Source organism: Fundulus heteroclitus, chromosome 18, assembly GCF_011125445.2.
Source record: "Fundulus heteroclitus isolate FHET01 chromosome 18, MU-UCD_Fhet_4.1, whole genome shotgun sequence".
NCBI lineage: Eukaryota > Metazoa > Chordata > Actinopteri > Cyprinodontiformes > Fundulidae > Fundulus > Fundulus heteroclitus.
In genome coordinates this window covers 3,496,583-3,517,387 of record NC_046378.1, presented here as the reverse complement: position 1 = coordinate 3,517,387, position 20,805 = coordinate 3,496,583, and the positions used below count along the sequence as shown (strand labels likewise).

General features: G+C 39.0%; 1 protein-coding gene across 6 annotated transcripts in view; it reads right to left on the bottom strand.

Annotated features, from left to right (window-relative positions):
* LOC105926762 (chloride channel protein 2) overlaps positions 1-20,805 on the bottom strand; it is a 178,177-nt gene that overhangs the window by 76,205 nt on the left and 81,167 nt on the right. For 4 of the 6 annotated variants that reach the window (XM_036149739.1, XM_021316865.2, XM_036149743.1 and 1 more), the window contains 7 exons: positions 18,560-18,688; positions 15,777-15,910; positions 15,257-15,334; positions 10,705-10,783; positions 9,335-9,460; positions 7,809-7,893; positions 2,131-2,232 (listed from right to left, as the gene is read on the bottom strand). In XM_036149739.1, coding sequence (XP_036005632.1) covers positions 2,131-2,232; positions 7,809-7,893; positions 9,335-9,460; positions 10,705-10,783; positions 15,257-15,334; positions 15,777-15,910; positions 18,560-18,688 — 733 coding nt within the window. Of the gene's footprint in view, positions 1-2,130; positions 2,233-7,808; positions 7,894-9,334; positions 9,461-10,704; positions 10,784-11,292; positions 11,317-11,781; positions 11,806-15,256; positions 15,335-15,776; positions 15,911-18,559; positions 18,689-20,805 lie in introns of all 6 variants that reach the window. The other 2 variants (XM_036149738.1, XM_036149740.1) reach the window with 1 other exon arrangement.

Genomic DNA, 20,805 nt, shown 5'->3' with positions numbered 1-20,805 from the left:
GTGACTTCATCTGTTCTTCTACTTTTGGCATTTCCCTTTCAGGGGTTGCCACAGCGAGTATTTAGTCTCCATCTAACCCAATCATCTGCATCTTCCTTTCTCAGGCTAAATACCTTCATGTCCTCCTTCACTCCATCCAGAAATGTCCTCTTTGGTCTTCCTTCTGGTCCTATCCATCCTCATCCCTCCCAAAGATAATCTCAACATATTCCTTTCTGCCACCTCCAGCTCTGCCTCCTGACTCTTCCTCCGTGCCACTGTCTAAACCACACAACATCACTGGTCTCACCACCGTCATGTACACCTTTCTTTTCATTCTCGCCAGTAATTTTATCACACAACACACCTGACACTTTTCTCAACCCGTTCCAACCTGCTTTGACAAGTTTCCTCACTTTTTTCCAAACTGTGGCTCTAGACTGTTGACCCCGAGTATTTGAAATGCTCCACCTGCTTTATCTCTGCACCCTGTAACCTCACAGCTCCACTTGGGTCACTCTCTTTCACACATCTGTTCTGTCTTGCCATGGCTAACCCGTGACTGTCCGTTAAGTTAGTGTAAGCTCATACTGTTGTGGATATGAAGGTGTGTCCTTCAAGCTCATCACTGTATATGTATTATTAATTTAAAACCATAAAACAAGTAGTTTTGTATTAAAGAAGCCTAATTGAAAACTCGACAGAAAATACAAACATTTAAAGATAAAATGCTTTGCAAAAACTGACAATAGCAAACCTGGGTTTTGATGAGCCACGTAAACTAGTTCACTTTCTCTCCTTACTCGGTTTTATAGCAAATAAATATATTTTAGAACTTGGATCAAGTTCTAAAGTGGATAGAGTATAACTCCATTTACATTTGCAACTTTTTGTTATCAATTGTAAATAAAAATAAATTATTTTTCAAAACACATACTCCTTTGCATGGTATTATTATCTTTCCACAGATGTCTGTCTCATTTCCCATCAGAAAAAGTTCTTAGTTGAAGTAAAAAGCACCAGGGTATGAATAATTTTGAGCTTGGATGTAAATCGAACTGAATAATTCGACGCTGGACAAACTTTCCTTAAAACAGTTTGAAATCAATGGAACCTTGACTTGGTTTTTCAGAACAGGAAAATTAAAGATTTTCCATGTTATTTGGGATTAGGCTCACAAATGTGAAAATCATAAAAGCCTGGACTTAAATATCCTACAGTAGAAATGTAACGATACAGCCAGTTCACAGGATACACACTGCATGACACTGGGTTTTCAAGAGCCAGAGCTTTTGGCAAGATTTCAGAAAGATCAAACTGTTATAAAAATCTACAATTATTGCAGAATATATACAGCGTTTTTTTGTATTATAAAGTAGTCCAAATATCACCAAAAACATAAAATGCTTGTGTTTTGAAGTTTACATTTAATAAATCTTACATTGAGTTTTAAAGGCTCTTTTTTCAGTGTAAAATTATCTAGTTAACTGAATAATTTTTTACTTGAGAATCCAAAACATATGCCACTCATTAAAAAAAACAACTCTGAAATAGCCCTTTATGGCTGAAAGGCAACCCTGATGTAGGTGGTAACTGTGCTGTGGCCTTGCTAGAAGCTAGCAGTTAGCCAGGCGCAGCATTCCTGCTGATCGTTCATAGTCTGTCTCTTTTCTACCCAACATGCTGCCACATGCTTGGTCCAAAATGCTTTTTTGACTGGGTCTAGTCAGCTTTTCCTGTGAACAGCTGACTGTCAACAAAGGGCAACTCAGTTACTACTTCCTTTCAAACTAGACTAAGTCATACATAGGTACAACAGGTGGTCAAGCTTGAAACATTCACCTTCAAATAGGAGGTTCATTCCCATAACATTTTGTATCATCTCATAAGCCTATAACACCCCTAATAATGATTGATTGTTTATACCTTTAACTTAAAGTAGTTTTTTTTTTTTTTTTTTAAAAGCAAAACAATAAAACCTTTGAAGGCGATTTTTTAAAATATCCCCAAATACAGCAGACTGTTTCATACCTGCCCACTAGTATATCCTACAGGGTATGACTCATTCAAAACAATGTAGAAAACTTGGAGCTGGGTAGAGAGTGCAACCCTTCTGAAATATCCTTCAGATACTTCATCACATGTACCTACTTTTTCATGAGGAATTTGTTGATGGTCTTTTGTTTTCTGATGAACTGGACAATCAGTCGGTTCAGGTAGACGAACAAAGCACCACCGAATCCACTGGCAATACTGCAGAGAGAGAAAACGGGGGACTTAGTTCTGTGTTTTCCTTACTTGGCATGAGGGAGCACTTTGTATGATCAAAGTGAAACTAAATGGAATAAATTAGTTCAAGAGTAAACAAAGCAAGCCATCAAGTCTGTAGAACCACCTCCGTGCGCAGTTCTCAGTGCGTTTGGCCACCGTAAAAACAATGGGACCGTAATGAGGCTGTTAATGCGCTGGAGGCGCGTGTCAGGAGTAAGTGCGAATGTGATGCAGTGAAGTCATAAAGCACGTACGGTCAGAGAGGGAGATGATGTGGAGGAACTGCATAATGTAAATACAGAGAAGAAAGAGAGGACAATAGCGGAACAAAGACATACAATGACAGAAGGAAAATGATTGAATATAAAAACAGAAAATTACAGCTAACAGTGAGACAGACGCTGTCAGCTGGGGATGTGCGGGGGAGCAGGAGAAAAAGCCAAAGGAGAGGTTTATATAAGTACGCATTTAAAAGCGCTGTGGGAGTCCTCTTTATGGAAGCCAGAGGAGAGAGAAACCGGAAAGAAGTGTGTGGAGAACAGGCAGCTACGCAGACGGTCTAATGCTTATAAATTCATCTTGCTGCATTATTAATTCCATCAAATACCTTTGAATAAATAATGACCAGGATGATGAGGTAGTCTTTAACCCCCCTGGCGAAGCATAAAGAAAACACAGCAGGTATGCTTTTGGCCGGCCTCTTTTTTAAAACAAACCGAGCGTTTAGCTGTTAGAATTACAGTTTCTGAAAAGTTAAAGCTAGGGCAGAGGAGGTTCTGCTTGAGGAGGTGTTAGGTAATGGAGGAGTCATTTGAAGCCCTCCATAACCTGTTGTCACTTTTTATTTTTAATGCAAACCACCCATAGAGGTTCCTTCAAAGAAGGCTTGGAGAAGAGCAAGAAACAAATATCTCCCTGGATCAGAGGATCAGGAAAAGGAGGCAGCTGTGGAAGTCCCCATAATAAAAGAACGATTGTGGATTGTGGAAAGGTTTGCATTTACATTTATTTAAAAAAAAATGCATTACCTACATGAGAGTCCTATTTTCTGAAATTATTTTCAAAATTATATATATATATATATATATATATATATATATATATATATATATATATATATATATATATATATATATATATATATATATATATATATATATATATATATGATTTGAAAAATGCAGCTTGGATATGGAAGTACGGAATGGAAGTGTTAATGTCTTGATGCCCTGAAGGACATCAGTTTGCAGAAAGCAGTCAACAACAGCAAACAACAAATGTTGAATTGAATTGATAGACAATGGCAGCAACTGTCCACTGTCGCTACAGCCTCATCTAGGAGTGAACGACGCAAGTCAATGACTCAAAGCGATCTGCTGCTTCCTTTGATAGAAAACTTTTCATAAAATCTATCCATATGATTACATAGAACTGATTTTGTAACATGCTTTGAGGCGTTGTATTGTGAATTGGTGCTATGCAAATAAACTGAATTGTAAGGAAACTCTTAGTTATGAATGTCGTAACTTAGAGTTTCTAAGTGTCGTAACAAAGAGACACAGGTGCCAGCTCGCCCCCCAACGAGACCCTGGACAGATTGGCGGGTATTGGCAATAGATGTATGGATGTTACTTGTGCATCTCAAACAGCAAACAGAGGCTACTGTAGGACTAACTGCTGGTAGTTGATTACTAACAAAAAAAAGGAATCTTTATTTTGTCTCTACAATTGGACATTCCAATGAAATTTGTCTTCTGCATTTCCCCAATCCTTATGGGAGTAATGGGCAGCTTTACAGGGGAGCAATCTGGGTTAAGTGCCTTGCTCGGGGACCCATAATGGCAGTCTGCAGGGTTCGAACCGGGTCCCTGCAGCCATCTCAGAATGTAAGCGCCCTGCTCTAACCACTAGGCCACCACTCCACTTTAAAAAATAATTTTGTAAGTATTTTAGTATTTGGTAAAGAATCCACAAACAATTTTGGAGATAATTAAGTGTAAAGGCAAATAATAGACCATGTAAGGTAGTCATGCCAGCTAAGTCCATCCTATGTTGCTGGCTCCCTTTTTGAACAGCTGTAGTGGAAATAGCTATTGCTTTTGATAAAGTTAAAATGTGGAAATAAATAAGATCAAGTGGCCTTAGAAAAAAGAAGCCCAAAGTCGCATGAAATAAGCGGACTTGGCAACAGTGAGCTTGGGTCTGTTTTGCTACAGTCTCTAGCATTCTTGGAACTACGGAAAGCGCCGAGGGTAAAAAAAAAAAAAAAAAAAAAAACACTTCGGAGAGCGCTGCGGGAAAATAAAACATTAACGTGATTAATGTGCCTCAAAAAAAATGTCGGCGTTATGGTCTAACAAAGTTAACACGTTAAAACTGACAGCCCTAGCAGAAATACATGTTATAGATAATAAGTGTTATAATCAATAGTGTATGCCATCTCAGCAGCGGTACAATTCGTTGATAATTTTGTTTTAAACTAAAACCCATAAAGAACATGGCATACATTTTTATTAAAAAATATGGTATAAATACTGTGATTCTGTAATGCTTAGGTATTTTAATCATGGTTATTTTACTATGATAATCTTAAACTAATCCATACTTATTGTAGACCCATACAATAATTCATACCTTAAATACAAACACCTGACTTACATTTTACTGAACAAGGACATTGTACACATGAAAATGACCGAGAAGATGCTGAACACATTCAGTCCATTCTCTCTTGGAAATGTCAAATGAACAAGTTTTGATTTGCTGAAGAAACGTTTCCGACAGCTTCATAAAAATCACACAGAGCCTGCCGGGATAATGGTCTACTATGGTAAATGCAAATATGAGCACGTTTTAGTATGTTAAAGCCTCTGGAGGTTTCAACAGGGAGTGCATGTTTTTCCATGAGTGAATGTTTTTGTTTGCAGTAATAAGGTTGTGGTTCACCAAGCCAAATACTTGGTGCTCAAAGGTGAAACAAACATTAAGTAGAATGGGAAGTAACTCTTCCAAGACATGCCCTTGGCAGCATGTCAATCATTGTTTGACTGAAACAATGACCGACTTTCCCCGCTACATGGATCCTGGTGAAGGAAGATGAACGGATAAGCATGCTGTCCCTCACACATGTTGGCACAAAGCGTAAAAAGGCGTAAAACTGAGACTAAGCAATGCAGGGGCAGTTTCAGGCACAGGAGTCACTGATGTCTAAGTTAGAATGAATATTTCGGACATAAGGGATCACAGAAAGCACCAAACGATGAAAAGGGCGATGTTCTTCTGAAGCCTGTAAACAGCTTCTTCACAAGCACAGGCTTTCATCTGGATGGAAGGAGGTAGAAGAACGGGGCCTGGAAGGAAGAGAGCATCCCTCCCGTCTTTGCAGCAGCTATTTTGCAGGGCTTTCTGTATCATTCACAGCCAGAAAAAGCCCCGAGGCTACGACAGGATAAAATAGGGCATCCCTCATAGCACAGGCAGCTGCTGAACAGGACTGAATTATCCATGTTAGGACACTTATGCAGCCCATCCCAGAGGAAATCCCTCCTCATGCTACAGGAAGTGAAGCTCCTGAATAAAACTCAACAAGGTGCCATAATAAATGGGATCACCAGTCAAGATTGAAGGACAACATTTTTTTTTTTTGGCACAGGGAATTGTTGATTTGCTTCCTTCTGCACTTAACCAAAAAAGATGACTCCTAACGTGTAAATGACCTGGCAAAATCGGTTTTAAACAACCATTTAGCAAACCATAAAAATATGTTTTAATCGTGAGAACTTCTCACCCAGAATTTACAGAATTTTCTAAAAGTATCCAAATCTTAGGATATGCATATTGTGTACAGCGGTATTGCAAGAACACTAAATTTGTGGAGGCTTAATTCTAACCCTTGAGTGCGTTGATGTAAATCTGGGCATAAAACTCCAGTCCTCAAGCGCTCATTTCCTGCAACATTTACACGCGTCTCTGCTTCAGCACACCTGAATCCAATAATTAGGTGGTTAGCAGGACTTTTAACAACCTGAGTGGTGATTCTGAGCTGAAGCATTGCATGATACCGCTGCCTCTATTTTTAGGGTTGTTGTCTGGTTGGGAGGTGAACCTCTGTTCCTGTCAGGTTTTCTTTCAGGATTGTCCTCCGTTTAACTCCACCAAACTTTCTATCAATTCTGGCCAGCTTTCCTTGTCCTGTGTGGACCTTTCCTTGTAGGTCCATATGTTCAGCGCATTGGCTTTTATCTTACTACCATTTTGTATGGATCAGATTTGTAAAGTTCCTGACTAATAACTGCCCTGCCAACAGACTCTCCCTACAGAGCTGTGGAGTTGTTTCTTTTTTATTTGTATATAACCTTTATTTAATTAAGGAAAGTCTCACTGAGATGGAGATCCCTTTTACAACGTTGAGCTGGCAGAGGCCAGTAACACACATAACAATAACCAACTCTAAACAGGCCATGTCTTGGTAGGTTTACATTTGTACCATACTTTAATTTGAGAGGATAGACTGAACAAACAACTGTAGTACTGTGTGTATGGCAGCTTTTTTCACAGTGTATAGGGAAACCTTTGTCACACAGAATTGCACTGAAGCGGAACGGATCACCGAATTTTAGTCAAATGCAGTTATGTAGTTATGCCAGCAGGTGGCATTGCACGCTATAAATTAGTTATGACACACACATCTGTTGATTATGCCATACAAATGTCCACAATGGAAATCTAAAAGAACAACTTCAAATTATTAGCTTAGCATTTCCTTTTTATATGTTCACTTAAACATTGTTACTAGAAGACCCAATCTCAAGAAATTAATTGGGAAATATCTTCATTGTGTCCTTGTGTTTATAAGGGCGAGTTTTTGAGTTGTGTATATTTTTCCATTGAAAACATTTTTCAACCTTTTCACTCAAGTGCTAAAGAACAGTTTTGGGCACTAGAATGTGGTGGCATTTGTGTTTTATGTTCTCCTTAAGAATGCCTGACGCCACCGGTGTGCTTTCCCCTTAAGTCTATCAATGATCACTGATTGCAAGCTGTGAACAGCCTAGAGCAGGGGTCTGCAACCTTTACAGTCAAAGGAGCCCTTTTCGCCCTCAGTCCAGCTAAATAAAACTAGTGTTACATGACCTTTTGAAAATAAGAATTCAGTTTTGATAAATACCTACTATAAGGGAATTTGCTGCCAGTTATTCTATTTTTAGGTTTTAACTTTTGCCAAAGAAGTATGGCTGCATTTTCTTCAATGGGATGTTAATCTTTGTGGAAAATTATGTAAGGAAAAAAAGAAAACTATTTTTATTGTTATTTTCTTATTAAATCTAGAGTATCATTCTGATGTGAAAGTTCAATGGAATTATTTCAGAATAATTTGTGTTGTGAAAGTACTGAAAAGATGCTAACTCCAGCATTTATTTACTATAGCTACATTTAAAAGCATTTGTTGGTTCTTCATGATTGTTAGCCCAGGTTATTAAGCATTATAGAAGGTTTTCAGATCATCTTGTGGGTCTTGAGCCAAGGTCGCAGACCCATGACTTGGAGGAAACACTCACCCTATGACAGCGAAGGCAGGAAGCTCCTGGAGGTCAAAGGGGAAATCCAAACGGAAACGGGTTTTGAAAAGTGCTGTGATGGTCTCTGTGGGAGTAGAAAAATATAACAAGTCAGAAAATAAAACAAGGCAAAACATGTTACACAAACAAATTAGGTGTTTTAGCTTTCTGTGCAAGTATAACAGCAGGTCATACTATGTTTCTAATAACAAAAAGCCAACATGCCCTGCAGACCAGTTCCTGCCCTCACACAGCCAGCCCACAGTAGACAGATGGCTAGAGAAAATTAGGTGCAGGAAATATACCGAGTAGTAGCTAGCAGATCACTGGGGACCCACAGCTTGTTGAGTTGGCAGTGCAGTGCTGAAAACTAATTCTTTTCCCTGTTCAGTCATGATACATTTCCATCTGCCACCACAGTTTCTCATATTCTGCTGCATTCAGAATATGAGAAACTGTTTTTTTTTACTTTTTAGAAGTATGAGTGGAGTATTGGGTTTATGGCTCCTGCAATTCCTGTGTGATAACTTAGTCATTAGATGAACAAGCTCAGGGCATTAATCCAAACACTAGTTTTGCCTGGTTTATGATTGGGGCTCCTGGTTTTAATGATAGTGGAGTCAAACCATGTTGTCACCAGAGGTGGGTAAATCCAGCGTCAAAGTAAAAACGCTGTCTAGTTTTCGTTCATCCTGTTCACTCAACAAAGTGAATTTGAACCAGTGGGCTCTAAGTCAAATCCTCAAGCTCCGGTGTCCTGCAACTTTTAGATGTGTCGCTTGCCCTACACATCTGCATCAAACTAAACTATCTCACTAGCATGCGGTCAAGGTCTACTAATGAGCTCATATTTGTGTTGTTGTGTTGAAGCAGAGACACATCTTAAAGTTGTAGAACACTAAACTGCCTTCAGGGACTGCAGTTTAAGACCACTGGTTTAAACATTAATCCCCGTCTATGCGGTGGAGCTGGACATGCAGACGGAAGGAACCAACACATTTCCTGGCCAAACAACCTCAAGAATAAGTTTGGTCTGACAACACAGCCTGGAACTCTACCTTGAAACTAGATACTGGTATCTTGATTGCTCTCCACATGACACTGAGCCACATGGGATATAGCAGAAACCATGGAAGCTTTGGTTTGCTTCTCTTTTTTATTTTATAGCTTAATCCTTAATAAAATGACCCCTGAAAAACTGAAGACATTGACTTTCCCTTCTATGACTACTTCTTGAAATATAGATTTCAAAACCTTTTAAATAGAGCTTCATCTTAGTTTTTCACCATATGCACAAATGTACAACTACAGATAAAAAATATTTTTATTTGAGCCATTTTAAGTTGCAGACGCTAACTAATTTGGGGGCTCGTCCAGGATATGAACTTAAAATCTCTCACATTTTTAGCAATACAATTAGTCAGATGTGTGTAAACAAGTAGCAGTACTTTAAGTTGTAATCAAGTAATTGATGTTGAGACCCTGGAAGTGAGAGGATAGATATAGTCTGAGCACAGTGATGTTACCTTCGTCTCTGTTCCAAACAGCTAACACTCTGAAGATGAAGGCACTAAAGGTAGCTGCAAAGAATCCTCTCCAGTAGTTCCTCACAGCAAAGAATGTGGATGTTACTTCAATACTGAACAACACACCTGCAACACAAGGTAGAAACACTCAGTTATGACATTTTTCTACAGACATGTTTCTTAATTAAAAATGGAAATAAAGGTGATATATCCAAATGTGTGATGGTTATCCAAATTAACTATGCATTACGGTGTGTGATGTGAAATTAACTTCCTTGAGCAAGTTCCTTAAATTAAATGAAGATACAATGAAAAAATCATGTGTGGGAGTTTTGTTACTCTTGGATCAGATATTTCAGTGATTTTTACTTTAACAAATTAGCTCCATGGTTAAAAGCTTTAAACTGAGGTCTTTCAAAATAGTTTTTTGTCTTGTAACAAACCTATGTTTTAATATATCTCAATTAGACTATTTATGTTGTTTGAATATTGTTTGAATATTTAATATTTAATTTAATTTAATCGTCAACATTTTATTTTTTGCAAAAAACAATAAGGTATTATACTATAAAATTAACCTACATCATGTAAGTAACATTCCCTATAAACAATCAATCCTCTTCATCAACAATGTCTGAGTCACGTTTTTCTCCTTTCAAACCTAGAGGTACGGTCCGGAACTACTTTGTTTCAGAGTGTAGCCCATGTTTACTTCCTGGTTCGTCAACAAAATCTTATTATATTTCCCAGAGTTCCCAGCACAGAGTGCAGCATTTGGTATGTTATCTTGGCAAAAGACCAACAGCTTGCTAACATGGAAGTCAGTAAGAGAAGCAGACCCAAAATAGAACAGAATACAACATAATATCCCCTTTAAGTAAAAATTCACCATAGCAACATACCATTTAAAAACAGCATATTAGATTGTTGTTGTGATTGGCAAGCTGTTGTACCGATTTCAGTCACAAGGTGTCAGTATTACTTATAGCTCCTAAATTGATATTATGCTCATTCAGCCATTTGTTCTTCTGTTGTTAAAAATGTATATATCCATATGCACTAGAAATTACAAACTAGAACACAAAAAATATCTCTAATTACCTTTGTGTGTATTGTACTTAAAATAAATACATAAAAACAGCATTTTAGATTGTTGTGATTGGCAAGCTGTTATACCAATTCGAGCCACAAGGTGTCAGTCTTACTTATAGCTCCTTTAACCTCCTTTCGAGGTTAAAGAATGCTTTTTATGCATTTTTGCATAAAATTGCAGATTTTGGTCAAAGGCTGTTCATTTATTTGCTTAATAATTTTTTAGATTAATTTGATAGAATTTACAGTAAGTGACAGTTTTCCCCCTGGAAACAAACCTCCTATGGGGGCAGCAAAGCAGCAGCCCACTCCCACTGCACAGGCTGCCGCCAGCATCTCGATGTTCCTCGACTCATTCTGAAACACAGGATGAGATACATTTGTATGTGAATGCACAATAGATTTTTCAGCCTTAGTATTACCTATTTTTCTATATATGTATATATATTTCTGACAAATCACTGAACTGGTATGCTGGTTAATAATGCTGTCAACTACAAACCAACTTGATATATATGTATCCAAATAGTAGCTGAAATTCCAATAGAAAAAAATTCATCAGGGAAAGCTTTGCCAAATATAGCAGCATTGGCACGAGTTTAAAAAAGGGAACTGAACTTATGCTTAAATAATGTCTCCAACAAATGTTCATAGAACATCAGAAACATCTGGTTAGCTCTTTGCATTTTTGAGAATGACGAGTCCTTTCGGTGAAGAGTTTCAGTGTAAAACCCAGTAAGCCAAATAAATTAAAACAAATGAAAGGATTGCTCGGCTTTCCTGCAGGAAAAGTGGACCAAGGAGCATCCTGAGAAATGGAGTTTTATTACTTGCTTTTCTTTCTTTGACCCTTTCATTTTACCTACCTTGGTTCCCAGGAGACTGAAGTCCTTCAAGCAGCATTGTAATGCGAAAGACAGGTTAGAGGCTTGTATATTTCTCTCACTTTACTGAAGCTTATCCAGCTTTTGCAAGTGGTGCTACTTCTGACAGACACACGTTTTTTCACAGCAGAGAGGAACTGAAGCTTACGCTGACCCAAATTTTGATGGATTTGAATATTTCAGCTGGGGGGGGGGTGCAACTAAAGTGGGTACAAGAAATTCACAGAAGCTGATAAATTAAAACAACTTCTTTCCTTTTATTTAGACAAGTGTATTGCCTGTCTTTTGCCCCCAAAAAAGGATTGAAGTAATGGTGAATGACAGGTGACTTTTGGTTTAGCTGCAGTGTTTAAAACGTCTGACCTCTTGTGAGAAACATTGATTAATGGACTGTTTAACTTTCTCACAGTGTCAGTCAATTCAATAGGAGAAAGGAAGGGAGGCATGCTGGAAAACGTGCATCTGATTTACCTTAATCCCTACCAGACCCGGCTCCTTCGTGTGGCATGAGAGCGAGAGACAGAGTTAAACACGCAGAGATCAAATGATTAAACGGTGTGAATCAGAACAACCTTTTTAATGTTTTAGCATTTACACTCCATCACCTCACATTCACAAATCTGAATAAAAACATGTTATGCAAATAGGCCCAACCAGCCCTCTACAGAAAATGACATTCTCCACATGCATATGAGGCACTCATCCTGGTTTTTTATGTTTGTAAGTAGAGCACTTTGGAAAGAAAAGCTGCTTTTTCACAGCCCACAGGCTGCATTAGCATTCTGTACTTAGAACTGTGGAGAGGACCAGATCCACTTGCAGTGGGACACTTCACTCGTGCAGCACACTCTATATTAGAATGCTATAAAATTCAACACATGGCTCTCCAGGGACGAGGAGCCACTAGGAACATTAGATGAAGGCAACATAATGTGAATGTTTGAAGCATGACGCATCAGAAGATGCATTACAAAACTGCAGGAACGTAAGGCTTTAAATGAAGACAAATATAAATGCAGCAGCTATTATATTAAATAATAACTCTGGTGTTTCTCACAGGTTACACTGAGGCAGCATCTGGTGAAACAGACCCTCATCATAATGCTGCCACTGTTGTGTTCGACAGGTGATAAAGGGATCTTTGAGTTGTGAATGTTCCCCCTCAACTTCTCCAAACATACTTTTTAATCCTTGTGGCCAAAAAGCTCAAACATTTTTCTCCAATAGTCCTTTGGATTTTACACGTGGGCAGCGGCCATTTTCAGTTTTACCTCCACCCTCCCAGTCCGACTCCATGCAGAATCAAGTACCAGTGTTTCCTGGGTTTCTGCTAAAAAGCCGAACCATTTTATCTGACTGTGACCATTATGGTTTTCTTCCAGACCTTGGCAAAGTGGAGATGCATCCGAACAGTTTGCATCTTCCTGGAGTAAATTAGTTTTTCCCAATATTCTATCAAACAAATGTTTTTTTATGTTAACTGTCAGAAATTACAAGCTGCAGTTAATCATAATCACTGATGACAATCCCTTTAGTGATCTGCAACAAACCCCCAGTCGGTCATGGCAGACGGCCGTTCACTGTGAGCCTGGTTCTGCTGGAACTTTCTTCCTGTTAAAGGGCAGTTTTCCTTTCTGTCCCTACATGCATGCTGCGTATGAGAAAGTGCTGCTCAGTTAATGACACAATGCAAGCCATGGTCCACTGTGGCTACATGCCATTCCAGGAGGAGTGAATGCTGCAAGTCAGTGACTCGATTCAAGATGCTGGTTTTGATTTTAACAAATTTAAACAATAAACCTGACGGCACTGTTTGAGAACAAGGATCAATTTGGAATATATGTACTTGACTTGAAATCTGTGTGGAGGCGGACTTTTTTGTGAAGTGCCTTAAGACGACATGTTGTGAATAAGCGGCACAACCTAACCGATGTAACTGAGTTCATATACCTTTGCCTCGTTCAGCTAAAACGCATTTTAGAACCCTCAGAACCACTGAAAGGTGTAGTTCGGCGTATGTAAACACGTGTCCCTGGTTAAATAGAAAATCACAATAAGGAACCTCTGAAATGAAACAAATCTAAAAACATAGAAAACCAGGTAATTGCTCTGTAATGACATCAAACTGTGCCTTTTATGGCACTAACACCAACACCAGATCAAGCCATCTGCTATCAGTCACCCTCATCTCATACTGAGTCAGTGATACTGATGAGTTGTAACTATTATTGTGAGGACAGATGCCCTTTGGGTTTATTATCACAGAGATGTGTGACTGCAGTGGCTTGGAAGTGTCTGTATTTATACGCCTGAGCTATGTCCTGCTTTACCATCACTGTTGAGGTTGATGTAAGCCTGCTGAGATACGCAAGTTACAACAGTGATGCAAATTCATCCAAAAATGTCTTCATTGGGAACTTAAAGTCAGTTCAAAAAATGGGACGAGGTTTTTGATCACAGAGTCCTTTCCAGGACCTGAGGTCCTATACTTTGCTTGATATTCAGAAAAGCATCCGTTTTCAAACATAAATACTAGATTTATTCCCTTTATTTATATTTCATAATCTTCTAGAACAACTGTAGGCGGTTTACTATTCAGTCTTTGTTTGTGTGACATTGCAGTAGCACCTTCCAACCATCTCTTGGAAACAACACGATACTACAAAGATGCTTTGACTGGGTTTGTAAAAGATACACAAAAAGATGGCCTGCAGCACAGAGTCTTGCTGATTGGGTTTTTGTGACCATATAGTAGGTGAAGAGAGAGGGAGTTTTAAATACAACTACCCTCAGTGCTGCACTCAAACCCTCCCATTTTTCCAACACTAGAATTCCCCAAAGAGAGGGGCTCACATCTCATCACAGGGAAAGATGAGAGTCAGAGAGACTCTCTGCTTGCTTTAAGATCTCACGCTGCTCTCCCGACAGATAAACCCCCCACTTCCCACACTGAAATACAAATCTGTTAGAAACTAAGTTGTATACATGAAAAATATGCTGCTTGTTGACAAATAAAGTGTATTTAAACATTTATAACACACGTTATCAATGCATGTTGACTTTATGTAACTATAGCAATGCCTAAGGAAGAGGGAGAAAATCTGCATTTCAAGTCTTCTGAATGAAAAACCTTTAGAATTGTGTGTGTGTGTATATTATCTAAACTGTATGTAAAACTTTAATGCACTGTATACAGTGCCTTGCAAAACCATTCAGCCTCCTTGAACCTCTTCATACTTTTGATATTGATGACTAAACTGTTCTTTCAACTAATTCTTCCACATGAGTTGTGGATCTCTGCAGCTCCTCCAAAGTTACCATAAGCCTCTTTGCAACTTCTTTGAATTTCCTTTGCTGGCCAGGCCTGCCGGGGGACAGCCATGTCTTGCTAGGTTTGCACTTGTCGCATAGTCTTTCCATTTTCACACCTTGCGATTAAACAGAGCTCTGTGAAATGTTCTAAGCTTGAAATGATGTTTTATAACTTAACCCTATTTAAACTTCTCCACAACTATGTTCTCATTGGACTTTGTTTCCTTGGCATTATATCACTAATGTCCACTAATGTTCCCACAATAACCAGAGCCTTCAGCATCTTAGGGAATATGTTGTTGACTTTTTTAACTACCTTGGAGACCTCAGTCATTGTAATGTACTCATCTTCCCCAAGTTCTTAGACACGTCCCCCTTATTAGAGGATACAGAGACCAGATGAAGGAGATCCTCCAAGAGATATCTTCAGTCCCCGGTCCCACACTTCACAATTATACACTACTTTGTGGTCTTTAGTGTTCCAACGGTCTGGATAACTTGCTTTACAGGGCACTAGGGCAATAGTAAACATCTTAATATCGTTAGTACCACCAATGAAACAGACTGAAATGAACTGAGCAGAAGAGGGAAAAGGAAAAACCATATGAGTCATACTACAATTTGTGAAACTCACCTCATAGATTCCTCCAAACAGAGACATAAACTTGCTGAGGAGAGCAGCGCACAAACTAGCGATGTGCACAAAGGGACCCTGACAGAAAGAAGCATAAAAGACATGAGACAGATGCAATCACTTCAGGTTAAGCACCACTTTAGCCTTCATCTTTGTGCTGAGTCACATATGACAAAAGCTCTATGAAAATAAAAAACCCACATCAACAACAAGAAAGTCTGCAGAGAAAGTTAAAATTCAGTGAGACCAGAGCTTGACGTGGAACTGACAAGATTAAGAGTGAAAAAATTAGAATGGGAGAGACAAATAAAGAGGAAGATGCCTGCGCTGAATCAAAACTACAGATACTGCTGCAGTGATGCGCCAGCTGAAGACCCTCAGGGTGTGTGTGTGTGTGTGTGTGTGTGTGTGTGTGTGTGGTCTTGTACTGCCAGCTGAGCGAGAACATTTTTTTGATCATATTACTAGTAAAGTGAGGACTTTGATGTAAAGTGGGGACCTTTTTTTTGGGGACTGTTACCTCCTTGCCCAGGGGCATGCCGCTGCCCAGGGCGCAGGTGAGCCCGATGACTTTGGCCACAAACGTTTTGAAAGTGAGGTACTCCTTCAGCACCACGCCTCGCAGGATGGTCTTCATCTCGGGGATGCCTGAACCTGCAGGAGAGAAGAGGAGGTGCTTACAGCTGGACAATCAGCTTTGAGTAATGAGCAACTGAAATTGCCCTGTTATGACTCACCACTACGTCCTAGGACTTTAAATATTTGAGAAAATTGCAGAATGTTAAATGTTGTCTAACAAGTTTCCTTTATTGCATCCAACGCATCAACAAGCCCATCTCTTACAGGGTCGTTCTGGGTGGGGGTGTGAGACTGTGGGGTTGCTGGTACCCATCTCCACTGGTAGTCTTACCAGGTAAATGAAAAAGGATGGATGATACCCTTTTTTATCTGATATTCTGTATATTTGTATTCAGCCCTCTGCAATCAAATCCAGCATAAACATCCTGCCTTCAGAAGTTGTAACTTTTTAGTAATTCCAGCTCACCCTTGTGTTACTTAAGTTCCACATAAAGAGAGACGTAAGGGAAAGCAAAGCTTCAGGATATCATTTCAAGTTGGCCTTCGTTAGGGGTTTTGATCCTCATCTATTGGTGTTCGACTTCTATAAAAAAAACGTGTCACTGAGTCTACAAAAGATAAGTTAACTTTTCCATTTTGAAAAATCTTAGGGCCATTTCCTCGTTATTGGTTTCTCACGTGGAGAATTTCTAACGTTATATCGCCTTGTATTTCTCAACATTCACTTGACCAAGATTGATATTCACAAAATCAAGTAGTATTCCTCATCCAAACAGCAAGTTCTAGATTTTACTGATACGTTGCCCATCCAGATTCAGTTGTAGGTAGTGCCAAAATAGTGATGAAAATAAGCTCCTCTTAATCCACAAACTCCTCCAGCAATCTGTCCCACCATTTTTATATTTTCCTCATTTTGTGACTTAAAATATCTTATGCTGTTCTTCCAACAGTGTTACCTCCAGACAAGAGAACAGGTTGAAGTACTTTGAAAAAAACAAATTTACTCCCATTTCTCCTGTGAAATCAGAATCCCTGCGTCCTTTTCCCACTTTTCCTTCAACTATACAGTATTTTCATCTTTAGCACAGCAAAAAACATCTTACATGTTGCTGATGGCTTATTTTTTTGGATGTGTGTGTGTCCTGTCTGGCAGTGTAACGTTATGAATTGTCTTAATGCCAAAGAGAACCCAACAGATTTTACTTTCACAATTGGAGCCTTACTGCTTTTGCCATAGTGCTCCGCTTGATTTATACATGCAGAAAGCTTTATTAGATTTTATGCTGGGACTATTTCATGTTCAATGGACACAAAAACAGGTAAGTAGAAGAGAAAAAAGGAGAGGAACAGAGGAGGCAAAATGCTAAAAGGGAGAGAAAGTGAAAAAGAATAGAGAGGAAAAGGAGATAATATAATATCCTCTGAGTCTGATTCTACACCTGCAAAGAGAGATACAATCTACCCCAACAGTCTCCGAAACCCGACCTACCCGGTCCATAGTATGGCCCCAACCCCTCACCCTGATCCCAACCCAGACGACCTCTTTTTTATTAGATGTTTAGCCTTCAGAATCTAACAGCTCAGGAGTTAGCTCTTGCATAAATGAGAGGCTTGTTGTGAGTCCATTTTTTATCTAGTCCCTAAATTCTCAAGCTGGTGTTTTATCATTTTAAAATGTAATTATTCCTCTGGCTCCACCCTCCCCTGTGCAGTAGAGGAAAATAGTTGACATAATTTCTGCTTGATAAGGCTTTAGATTGTTAGGAGCATAGCCATCTTTTTAGCCTCTATTAGTGACAGTCAAGTCTCCTCCTTAGCTGCAGGAGTGTACTTACACACTGCGTTGTGCTGCATTCAAATGCACCCAACGTGAATGCCAGGACATACTGATGCATTTGGAAGACTGGTGGGGGATTTACGCTCCTTCTCCACACTCGGACAGAGACAGAGAGGACGCTCTAAGGAACAAATGTGAGGTTTTCTGACAGAAACACTACAGACAGTTCCAGTTTCCTATGCAGTCATCAGGGACATTAAAGTTGTTCAAGATAAGCTTTATAAGTTGTTCAAGATAAGCTTTATAAGTTTGATCTTAAAAATCCAATGAATTTTAAGATCAAACACAAAACTGTGAAAAACTCAAACCCCTCGCCAATTTGAATAGAGTCACATGGACTCCTCACAATAAGGTTTCAAACCTAACAACTCTGTACACACTGTAAAGCATGGGGGAGGCAGCTTCATGCTGAGGGGCTGCTTTATTGCCAGTGGTACTGCTGCATTGCTCAATGGTGGCTCATTCATGGTACATCGTCAATGTGCCACTTACTAAGGGATATTTATCCAAATGTTAAGGTTATGAAGGTGCTTGTATATATTTGGACTCATGTGTAGAACTTTGAGCCACTCTGTAAATTAGAGAAAAGATTGTTTGTTAGGTCATTATTCTTTAAATGCCCCCTATTGCAGGCTATACATGTTGATTGAATGTGACCCTCTAACTGGAACAGCATGTAAACTATTAAATCTTAGAAATGATACACCAGCTGTAAAATTCTGGTCAAATATAAAGGTTATGAAGAGGCCAACAAATAATCTTTTAATACTCAGTAAACAGAAAGAAGGGTACACTGTCCCAGAGTTCTGCATAAATGCGGACAGTGTCTGTGTTTCTGGTTTCTGTCCTGTATTGTGTTCTGTGTAACGCCTCCGTGTGTGACATACCAACAGCCTGCGGGGCGAGGATCTGAGTGAAGCCGGCAGAGAAGGTGATAAGGACCACGGGGTATGTGACCCAGGCCAGATACTGCAGGAACACGTTACTGTCAAGACCACCATACATCCACTTCTGTGCTGTAGAAACACAATGGTAGAGCCAGAGCAGGAGTGTTAAAAAACACAACTAATTTAGAGCCGCAGCACAGACAAAGAATGCAAAAACCAGAGAGGTCATGTCCTAATGCAGGGTTAGACTGTGGAGGTTAAAGTAGGTTACTGTCAAGGTTGCCGACCCCCCTAATCTACCTCTGTTCACCTTTTATAAATTCTCCCTACACCACAGTACCCTTATACTTGTGCAAAGAGGGTTTCCTCATAAAATGTGACCTGTCACCTCAAAACTATGAACAAGTCAGTGGAGCCAAACTGAGAAAAAAGGTGAAAAACCTTCAATTTGTGACAAAAAAAAAACAAACAGATTTTCATTTTATTGCAAAATATGCTACTTGATGTTATTAAGTAACCCTTCAATGCTTAAAATTACTGTTTCAAAGGTTTTAAAATGGTAAACTTTAAAAACGATTCTGTATCAGGAGAAATCAGCGTAAATAATACCGTTTGCAGATGGAGAGCATTCCTAGTTTCTAGATGATGTTAACTGAAAATGAGGAAGATGAAGTACGCTTTGGACTACGGTGCAGTTGTGCACTTAGGACACACTCTTGAACTGCAAACTTTTCCCTGAGGATGGATGGATTATTTAGACACAGAAAGAGAGCGCCAAAACATGGGATTTATCAGATATGGGGTGAGTTTAAAAGGTAAAAAAAAAACTATTATGAAAAAACTATTATAATGCATCATACTGAATTAAAGCTGTGTATCATTCAACCTTCCATTTTTAATATCCAAACATGATTGAAGTGCCAGACTATTTGGTAAGTGTTTTTAATACAACACAAAACATAAAAAATATATATTTCTGCTGTTTCAACCGTAGACGTAGCTCAATAGTATAAAAAACATACTGTATAGGTGTGAACATCTCTATTCATTCCTGCGTAATCAGCAGACAGGCATATCACCAACCCCTAAACTCTGGTCTTCTTTTGTAGTATTAATTGCTGCTAAACCTGGAAGATTGCTCTATCAGACTTACTGTTTGACATTTAACACCTTTGTAAATGATTACTGTTTATGATTTGTACTTAGTTTTTTTGTTTGTATGAGTGTCTGTCTTTGTGTTACCATTCAATTTGGTGTTGTAATATTTTGGACGGTATATGATGTTTGTTCAATGCACAGATCTAACACAAATAGTGTAATGTAGGACCCTTGATTTGGACGCTCTATTGACAGGCAATGAAGGGGTGGGAGTTGTTGCTCCAAGGTATGCTAAATAATTCAAACGAACAGCTTTTGCTAACACCCCCCTGGCTTGGGGTGATTCTGAAGAAATTTTGAGGCTTGTTTTCTCCTTAATCATCTTTGCAGAGTGCCAACAATCAAAAGTTTATATCTTTTTCAAACTTCATTTGATTTCCGCAACTTTGACATCCTTGGAAAGCTTAGAGTCCACTTTTTCTGACTGTGAATTACTCAAAACGGCCCCGGGGAGACTTGTTCATGGTTTTGCTGTGGCCGGTCACAAATAAAGAACATTATGGACAACCCTGAGTATCCTCTTCATCAGACTGTCTTACAACAACAGAGTTCTTCAGTCAGAAGCTTCTCTAGAGCCACTGTAAGACAGACCGCTATAAAGGATCCTTGCTGCCTGCAGACATCAGGATCTACAACTTTTTAAAGAAACCCCCATAATGAGTTACATATTTTTTGAAATTGGATTGAATAATAAGATCTTTCTAATCCTTCTAGCAGTATATCATTATCCTAAGCATCAACATTCACTGAGTTTCCAAAAGGCTCCAGGGTAACTGGAACATTTTACAATCTGTTCTTTGCATTTCACATCAGGTAACCGTGATGGATATGAGTTTTGACCTTTGTGAGAGATTGTCATGTTCATTGAAAGTGAGTCTGGCACGTATTTCCATCTAAGTAACTAATATAGGTCAGTCTATTCCTGTTACTTACTCAGCAGTAAAGTGAGAAGTCTGCAACATATTCCAAAGTGAAGATGAATTGTGTTGGCAGACCTGAAATCGCTTTCCATTAAAGGAAAAACACATTCTAAGTGTTTCAAATCGGTTGTCAAGCCTCAAATTTTTGATCACAGACATTCGAGTTTA